Source organism: Hydractinia symbiolongicarpus, chromosome 2 (assembly GCF_029227915.1).
Source record: "Hydractinia symbiolongicarpus strain clone_291-10 chromosome 2, HSymV2.1, whole genome shotgun sequence".
In the NCBI taxonomy this organism is placed as follows: Eukaryota; Metazoa; Cnidaria; class Hydrozoa; order Anthoathecata; family Hydractiniidae; genus Hydractinia; species Hydractinia symbiolongicarpus.
In genome coordinates, this window is record NC_079876.1 from 32,734,489 (window position 1) to 32,744,426 (window position 9,938).

The 9,938-nt window shown below is 32.7% G+C and overlaps 1 protein-coding gene across 1 annotated transcript; it reads left to right on the top strand.

Annotated features, from left to right (window-relative positions):
* Nucleotides 1-217: 217 nt before the first annotated feature.
* On the top strand, nt 218-8,809 carry LOC130630707 (receptor-type tyrosine-protein phosphatase S-like). The gene is made up of 15 exons (XM_057444294.1): nt 218-471; nt 1,365-1,498; nt 2,614-2,823; nt 3,051-3,143; nt 3,295-3,358; nt 3,721-4,076; nt 4,270-4,428; nt 4,982-5,343; nt 5,764-6,066; nt 6,277-6,547; nt 6,786-7,117; nt 7,423-7,557; nt 7,878-8,035; nt 8,316-8,451; nt 8,558-8,809. The coding sequence occupies exons 2-15, from the start codon at nt 1,459-1,461 to the stop codon at nt 8,744-8,746; spliced, it is 2,808 nt and encodes a 935-aa protein (XP_057300277.1). The 5' UTR covers nt 218-471; nt 1,365-1,458; the 3' UTR covers nt 8,747-8,809.
* The last annotated feature ends 1,129 nt before the right edge of the window (nt 8,810-9,938 follow it).

Below are 9,938 nucleotides of genomic sequence, written 5' to 3' on the forward strand. Positions count from 1 at the left end.
GGTTAACATGGGGGTAATGGTTTGCTGTTCCTAATGGGACATTAAAAGTGTTGTTGTCATATATTATCAAGAGTTATGTAAGATGCATTTAAAACAACATTAAAAAGTGATTATGCTGAAATAAAAACAAAACAAAAATAATGATAGATTATAATTATAAATAGTAGCAATTCTGAAAATATTTATTTACAACTTTTTATTTATAATTTTTAAATCGAAAGTTTTCATTTTGAACACCATTTACCTCAAATGACGTTAGTTCTTAAGAGCTAAGAATAGGAGACTGGTAATTAAGTTGAGTAAACTATGACACGGTTAATTAACTTTTGGTATTTTTAACGAGCTTACGTTGGTTAGAATGATTATGTTGAACTGTGAAAAGAAGTTTCGATGTTTACCGACTGTTGTTTTCAAATAAAAAATTTTCCGCCTGATGGTCAGTTTTGTCTGAAAGTAACAAGAACTTAACGGGTATGTGCTACACAGAAACATTTCGTATAGACATGCTGTTTTGTTTTTAATGTTTAGGATTTTCATGTTTATATGTTTATGTATGGCATGTTTGATAAAGCATACAAAGTTTTTTATGATATTGGTATATATTATACATATATATATATTTCTGATATCTATCTATTTTTTTAATTATATCTTTATACAGACATGAGTAATTTAAGAAAACAGACTTGGTAAGGACTTGGTAACTACAGCTACATATAACGACTGCTTTGAAATATCAAGTCTTGCTGTTATCATTAGAACTAGTCTCAATATTCTTGTATTTGTTGTATACCTTCTGTTCTTCAAAGTCGAAAGTTAAGTATTATATTATTATCTGTATGCGTCACAACAACGCGTATATAATGTGGCTGTTCTGTCTCTGGATAAATACTTCCTGGATGGAATAACCATTTTCTTTATCCTATGGTCGCATCAGAAAATAAACCGGATATCCTAAATGACACAGGATTTTCCACAAAACCAACTGGTAATACGACGGTGAATCATTGGAACTAACATACGCAGCATCTATGGACAGATGGATTTACTTTACAAGAATTTACAACAATGCTGGTGATAACTAGCTAACTATAGGGAGCGTGTTTGTTTTTGTGTGTGTGTGTGTGTCTTTTTGTGTGTGTGGTCAAAATTTGTAGAGTTAAGGGTATATTTATTAATTTAACGTCTTGTAAACGACCCAGATTATAAATGTTGTTCATGTGTGAACGATTAAAATTGAACAGGGTTAATGTATATTTTTGTGCGTTGAAGACTGGTAAAGCGCCGTTGACATCGACGGACAAGATTTCACTGATAGAGTCTTCCATTATAGAAATTTTAAATAACTTTTCAATTTTATTTAGAAATATTCATAAAAAACAAATACACCCAGGACAAGGAAGTCTACCATAAACGAAATTGAGTTCAAAAGCAGATACACATAAAAAAGAAGCAGAAATGAAACTTATCGGTTATTTGTTATTAAGTATTGGACTAGGTAGGATTTCTATATTAAACATGCCTGCATTTCGTTTACAATAGCTGCTTTGTGATCGATATCTACTTAGTAGCGATGTTGGCAATATGTATGACAAATAATTTTCGTTGATCTTCCACAGAATGACTTTTTTTATGTAATAACTTTAAAATTTACTTCAATAACCCTTTATACTTCAATAATGTTTTTATTCCTTAAAATTTCTCCACGGAACGAAACCAAAAAGATAGCTTAGTTTCTCTTCTAATCCTATTTGTCTGAATCATCTTTTTGCAACATAAAAGATGCTTGTTATTATTCTATTTAATGTGTTAATACCCACAACAATGTTGCTATGAGCTGGGCCGAAGTTTATTAAACTTAGACTTTCCGCTTTAAAGATTATGCCGTTAAATACAACATACAATTGGCTGGTTAACTTTCCTCTTTCCCTCCGTAGTAAATACTGTCATTATTTTAGCTTCCTTTTGAAAAAAAAAGCGGAAAATGTTTAACAAAACAAACGAATAATTAAAAGTTTAATTACCGAAAGAAGCAGTGGATTGACACAAAACATCAGCTGCATGTGAAAACATTATGCCTTCTTACCTTTTCTTTTCTTCTCATCCCGAAAATGAACTTTTATGTGAAAAACATTGTCCCTTCTCAACATTTTCACCACGTGAGAGAACAACACGTTTTTATTACACAGTTTCTTTATTTTTTTGTTAAGAACTCAACTTTTCATACTGTCTCTTAATAGTGAATAAATGCTTAAAACAAAAGAAAATCAAAATCTCGCGCATTTGCAAAATTGACTTCAAACAATAAAGTTCTCTTCTTCCTGAAATTAGAAACGAAGGTTTTTTTCTAAAATACCCTAAAATTGGTTCTCCTATGCATTTTATGCATTTTTCTTGTATGTCTATTTGGTAAGGCTTACTTATCAATAACTCTTTGGTTTCTATTATGGAACCATTTTTGTACGTATTTTGTGTTATATTCTAAATTTTAAACCCAAAACCTCTTAGATTCTCCTAAAATTGTACAGTTTTGAGCCTGTGATCACCCTGCGTTACTGAAAATGCTATCCGCGCAACTGCGTTCTAGTCTAAATACTCAACTCTTCTCTTTAGCCTATGGCGGTGTTAAAGAATTTAGCATTAACGAAATTGACGCTCCTTTGCAACTTCAAAAAGTAAAATTAAGCTGGGATGCACCAGATAGCACAAATAAAACGGAATATCGGGTGATTTACAGAAAAGTTGCGGGTTTTGATCACTCAAACGAAGATGCTAAAACTACTGAGAAGACAGAACGTAAACAAGTCGAGATCACTGGATTAGGTGAGAGTACATTTTGATATGCGGTCAATTAGTTGAAGATTTAGATAGACATATCCTTTCTACTAGACATACTGGCATCCCTCACTTTTGTGTTTTTATAAACAAAGCTTTCCTTTGAAAATGAACTTTTAAGACGTTCTCGAGTTTAATTTATGTTCTTTTCTTTCAAAAAACGTCAGAGGATTGACTGGCAAAAAACTAAACTCCCTTTACTGCTTTTTATTTAGATTATGATTCAAAGTATAATTTTTCTGTCGAGACAATTGTTAACTCAAAAACTGAAGGTCGATCACAAAATAAATCATTTAGCACAGAACCAGGTAAGATCTTTTTTTGCAGGCGCCAATTCTTATTTTTTGTAAAAATTTGGCAACAGTTCTCAATTATTCTTTATACCATATATTTATTATACTTAGTTCCGACAAATATATTCTTCATTAATCAAGTCTTTTTATATAAACTTTCATTTAGCTCCATGTGCAATGTTAATTAATGGAGAAATGAAAGCATTCTTGATACATGACGAAAAAGCTACGTAAGTTGAATTTATAAATTTGCTGTGAATGATAAGTTGCATGATCATTGTATAAAACATCGATATATATATTAAATAAAAATATTAATAGTGAATTGACGAACCAACAAACCAACGTTGCCAAAATTTTCATAGAGCAGAGATTTTAATAAGTTTTCATCGATTTATATGTATAGGACCACAGTTACTCTACCATTTTAAAAACATGTGATGACATTTTACTGTAAATCAGCTACTCAAGTATACTCTTGGTGTATTTTACAACTAGAAACCTTGAGTCAATGTCTTATTTGTTTATGCGTTGCTAGGTGCGTTGTTGAGGTCTTCTTTTATTTGTTAATGTTAGAAATTTGTCTGTTTAGGAAGTATTCGTTAATTGTCCTGAAAATGCCAATCGATATGACCATTGCACAACTAGAAAGCACTAGCTCTATTGATAGTAGCAAATATACGGGCAATAACAGCAGCTTTTACATCACCTATGAAACCACTGACCAAATTCATAAGAATGGTAAAAACATAACTATTGGAAGTGGGAAACCCAGTATAAACAAACCGTTACAAAACGGAAGTTACTACACGTTCTTTCAAAGAACAGAACTTTCTGATGGCAGAGCCATCATGCATAAATGGATGCCAAAGGTGCAATTTCTAAAGGCAGATGCAGCAACTTCCAATTCTACAAATAATCCAAAAGAAGCAGATACTGGACTGGACGGTGAGAAATGTGTCTGATTACTAACTAACTTTTTTTATTTAGAATTTGCGTGTTTTTTTTAAATTCTGTACCAGTTTTTATTCAGTCTTTAAAGAAGAGTTCCTAAGTCAATATCTATTTTTTATAACCTCTATATTTTTAGAAAACATTTGTAAGCATGCATATCAGTTGATTTTCCAATGTTAAATTTCAGGTGACGACATTGCATTGATGACTGCAGGAATTGCCATTGGTCTTATTGCACTGATCTTCTGTCTCATCTGCATATGCCATTACAAATATTCTTTAAAATATGCTCCGAAACCACCTAAAAAGGGAGGGCGAACACTCGCAATGGTGCGTCTAAGCACAGGTAGGCACAAAAGTCGTTTCTAATCTAAGAATTTTTAAGTGTTAAAAATTTTTCCAATCTGAAAATTTTTGCACTTTGTTAATTATTTTTTTTGCATTTTTGTGAAATTTTTAGTCAACATATCAAATACACAAAACGTGATCTTGTGTTAAAAAGTGTAAAAAATTAATGTATTGCAGAATTCAGGGAGAAGGAGAGAAAATCTGTTTGCCAATAAAGTATTTTAAGCTTTACATTGCTGTTTATTTTTGGAAACATGCTTCCAAAGTCCATATATACATGTAAAGAGAACTACCGATTCTTACAAGTAAATCTATTATAAACTTTAGACTACATTTACACGCTAACATAATACATGTTCAAATTTGCAAATCTTTTAAAAAAACTCGGTAGTTAGGCACTAATTAGTATAAGGTTAAACCTCGTCAAAGTTTAGTGAAAACCTTCTAAAGAGTGTTTATTCGTACGTTTATGTAAAGTTTATCTTAAGCCTAAAAGTAATAGTTTATGAAAAATTTCGGCATCGATTACACCATCCCCCTTTTTTTTCTAGACCCTAGTATACCGGTCACCGATACAGACTTTTACGACCATATGGCTCACATGAAATTCCATAACTTCAAAGGATTTTATGAGGAGTTCTCTCAAATGAAAATTGCTTTTCAAGCTTCGGAAGGTTTTCGAAATCCAGACAACAATATGAAAAACAGATTCGTTAACATCCCTTGCTACGACCATTCAAGATGTATGCTTGAAAGCCAAAATAGTGACGGTAATTCAACTTATATCCACGCTAACTTTGTACCTGGAACCCATTCTGATAAGGACTATATATTGACCCAGAGCCCTCTACTCGAAACTGTATCTGACTTTTGGCAGATGGTATGGGAGCAAAATGTGACGACGATTGTCATGGTATGTAAATGCTACTGATGCACGAATTTCTTGTTTGTATTTATTAACCTTTTGTTTACACCTATGTGTAGGTCCCTTTTCATATGATTTAAGTGCTACGACTGTAAAACATACACTAAGTTAATTTTTACTCATAAACCGGACGAATTTATTGTACATTGCTTTCTTGAATGTCTTAGTATAACTAGAATTTTGTAGTGTCATCATTTCTATGTGACAACATGAGAAATTGGTAAATTTTTAAAAATCCGAGAGATTGAAATAACAATGACCAGCCTGATTAGAATTTTCGCTAGGGACCTTATCATTGTGATTCTTTTGGTGTTATAACAAATTTCACACCCTAACTAAAAGTGTAAAAGAAGTTTAAGACAAGTAGCAGTTTGTAATTTAACAAGGAATTTGTTTTTATGGTCTTAGATTGGCGAAGTCATTGAGAGAACAAAAACTGTTTGTGCGCCATATTTTCCTACTTCGTCTAATGAACACATCAAAGCATATGGGAATGTAAGCCTTGTGAAAGAGTACATCATTGCTGATTACGCTGTTAGAACTCTCTCAATGAAAATGACGGACGACGAAACTGAAATACCGCGCACAATTCATCATTTTCAATTTCTTGGATGGCCGCCAGTTCAGATTACTCCTTCATGTCCAACTCCGTTCTTAGAATTCGTACAAATAATTTCAAAGTCGAAAGCAGAGAAAAACAATAGTCCAATCGTAAGTGAATTTTATCTTATTTGCACTGGACCAATTGTTAATAGTCTCTTTTGTTGTCATTATTTCTTAAACATGAATGATTCAGACAGACAGTATTACTAGTGCTTTTAACACGACGTCATCAAAGTCATTGCAGAAACACTGTAACACTATTGTTAAAATTACTTACAGTCAAATTTTGTGTGAACAATGTTATTTTTTTTATTACAGGTCGTGCATGGTACTACTGGATCTGGGCGTGCTGGTATTTACGCCTGCATTGACGCCCAAGTTGACCGTGTTCTTAAACAGAATGACGTGAATGTTTACAATGGCGTCAAATTGATCCGTGAGCATCGATACGACGGCGTGAAGACATTGGATGAATATATATTTATCCATGAGGCTGTTTTGGAATTTATTTTAAAACGAAATATACATGATATCCCTGTGCAACATTTACCAAAATACATTGAAAACATCACAAGAACATCAAAAGAAGGTAAGATGTCTGTGATTCACTTTTTAGCGAGTCTAATTTGTATTATTAAACCAAATTTGCAAAAAAAAGTACTACAGCATACAAGGCATGGCAAGGCGTAGCCCTTCACTACTTAAATTATTGACCGGAGGCATAATCTCAATTGAATTAACTTAGGGATATTTGTACAGCTAAACGTACTTCATGGCTATGCATACGTTATAATAAACTTATCTATTCTATTTTTATCTATTTTTAGAACCGTTTGACGTGGAATATGGTTTCTTATCATCAACTGTTGTCTCGTCCACCCAAAAAATGGATGCAGCCAACCAACCTCAAAACAAGAAGAAAAACAGATACGAAAACATTAAACCTTTTGATGATAATCGAGTTAAATTATCAAAGTTGATTAACTCCGATGGTTCGGACTATATAAATGCTAGTTACGTGGACACGTATGCTCATAAAAAAGCTTTTATAGCGACGCAGGCGCCGCTTGTGGAAACGCTCTCCGATTTTTGGCGTATGATCTACGAGAATGAATCGTGGGTGATAGTTATGCTTGGCCAGGAAATTGAAAACGGACAGGTAATATTTTGATTTTGGATCCAAGTTGTAACAATCAGTGAAAGAAAAAAAATTTAACTTTAAGAAATTTTTCAGTTTTTTTTTATTTTTTTGGCGTTTTGGTGTTTATGTTTAAAATTATTCAGTGTCCAAAAACCTTCCGAAAAAATATTATGTGTGATCCTGGAAAAGTCTTATAACTTTCAGGCTAGAATTCTTCTATACGGAACTATTTTTTAAGATAAGCGTTCTTTTATTTCTTTGTAAACTAAATACTTTGTTTATTTTCTGCGTGTCATTTAAAAAAGATAACGTACTTTTTATAGCTAAAAGCTGATAGATTTTGGCCAGAAGAAGGCTTTGTTATGGCGCTTGGTGATCTGTCAATCAAACTTATCTCTTCTTCCCAAGATGCAATAAAAGACGTGGTCATACGACAAATGGAATTAATGCACACAAAGGTATGTAACATTTTTAAAGTTGTGCAAACTGAGTTCGAAATATACCACCTTTCTCCTTAGAAAAAATGTTTTCAAAATTGAGATGATGTTTTATGTCTGCAATAAAATTTAATTAAGCGGTCCAATTTAAAACTCTTTTTAATGATGCACTGTTAATACATTTAATCATTTTTTAAATCTTAAAGCGCTGCTTTCATCTTACAGATTAATCGAGACAAAATTTTGAATTAACGAGAAAGAAACAAATTCAGTGCAATGGTCTTTTCTCTCATGTAGTTTTCCCGATGGTATCTTATATGCAACTTTTCCTTATTTTTTAGAAATCTGAAACAAAGCTGATACAAATGTACCAATATCTCACTTGGCCTAACCACGAAGGAATCACATCAGAAAGCATCACTAGTTTGGTGCAGCTTGTACATGAGTCTGACTTATGGAAAACAAAATTAAAGGCTAAAACAACAACAGTTGTATCAAGGTAAGAAAAATTAAATTAGAATAAAAACAGTAAAAAATAAAACAGTGAAACAAAAGATCAAAACACGTACACAATCTTCTGTCAATACTTTGTCACCTTCACCGTGTGTTATCGCCGACATAATTTAAGCCGCTAAGCTTTCTGTTTGGGTTTTGTTATCCCACCTTAGTTGTAAAAATGCTTAAGAAGGGCAGGGATGGAGATATATAAGGAAACATTACTAAGAAAAATAACTCATTATATGGAAAACGTAATAGTATGCCATAATTTTTTATTTTAGTACTGGTATTGGCCGACCGGGTGTTTTGATAGCCCTTCGTTCACTGCAAGAAGAAAGCGAGAACGAAGGCAAAGTAAATGTGTTCCGCACAGTTCAAAAACTGAGACAACAAAGAGCAGCACTTATACAAAAGAGGGTACGTGGCCTTGTTCATTCAACTGTTTCTGACTCGCTTATTTAAGTAGAGAAAATATTTTATATCTTATTTACCCATTTAACACCACTCTATTTTATTATCATAGGAGGAGTATGTCCTTATTTATACCTCTACGTTGGAGATCAGCAAACACGTGAGAAGGCGCTCCGTATTCACAGGACTTGAAGATGTTAATAGCATCGGAACTAATATTTTACCGAATGGATACAATATACCATCCACTCCGCAAACAACTGAGAGGCTGAACTCTGTTTCGTCAACTAGTGAACTTTAACCGTAACATACGGTCACACAAACTCTTTCAACTACTTTTTTCACATCTTTATGTTTGAATAAACACACAAATTTTCTGGATACCGGGAAACACGTATAAATACTTTTTTCAGTGTAATTTTTCCACAAAATTCCATGCACTGTTGAAATCTTTTACGGCTGTTACGTAAAGTCTGAAAAAAAGTCTCATGCATGCTTTTCTTCTTTGTCCTTCACATGAATGTCGATTTCACTATCCTATGATTGACCTTTTGCCTTAAAACGGAAGTAACGTTATATTTCTGTAATGTCAGAAATAGATTTTATTGTCCAAGCCGTTAGATTTTTTTACATTTTTAACAAAATAATAAGAATTGCCCGTAGAAAATAGACTAAAAATCGTCCTTGTTAAATAGTTATTTTAGATTTTTGTACTATCTAAAAGATGTAAAGTGTTCTTATAATAAAGCGTAGAACTAAAAGCCTGTTTTTGTTTCATAGAAAACAGGGATTTTAATCGATTCATCTCGAATTATATTTAAATGTAAAAATATTTCTGGTTGTACTTATGTGTTTTGTTTGGTGTTTTTATGTTGTATTTATAAAAAGATGTTTGTTAAAAAACTCATATGTCGTTTTTTAGACCAATTTCGCGCCTTTCTTGCTGCCATCAAGCAGTGCGAATACTTGTGGGGAATTTATTCTAGTCATGCTTAAATAAGCATGAGTGATACAGAATTTGCACAGTTGACCTTGCTATAAACTCATTTCATGAAAATAAATCAAATTAATGACAAGAGGGGAGGGGACAAGAATGACGCCACACATACCAAAAATATTATCTTAACCTTTTTAACATGCATTTTAGTTTTTGACGTGTTATTGAGCTAAGATTCTTGATGACTTGTGGACTGAATACAAAAATTGGTGTGGCACGAAAACTATAATTTATTCTCTATTTATTCCGTATCCGTGTCCTGATACTTGCATCTCTAGCAACACATTGGTATATGTGATAATTACTTTTGGTTTTTTTTTAAGCAGGCAATACGAGTTTTTAGGCATTCTGATTGGCTTAGCGCTCTTAACGACGGGCCTATATTTTGCGGTATTGCCCGTCGTCAAGAAAAATGGTAGCTTAAAATGTAAACAAGCACGAGAAACAAGTTTTAAGAAGCATTGGAAATGATTATATATCTAACTCCTACAATACA

Excerpts from the sequence above, each read along its gene's own strand:
- LOC130630707 (XM_057444294.1), top strand. The coding sequence starts at position 1,459 with ATGAAACTTATCGGTTATTTGTTATTAAGTATTGGACTAG. Across the intron at positions 4,429-4,981 it reads AATGGTGCGTCTAAGCACAG|ACCCTAGTATACCGGTCACC; the intron begins GTAGGCACAAAA and ends TTTTTTTTCTAG. Across the intron at positions 7,558-7,877 it reads TGGAATTAATGCACACAAAG|AAATCTGAAACAAAGCTGAT; the intron begins GTATGTAACATT and ends CTTATTTTTTAG.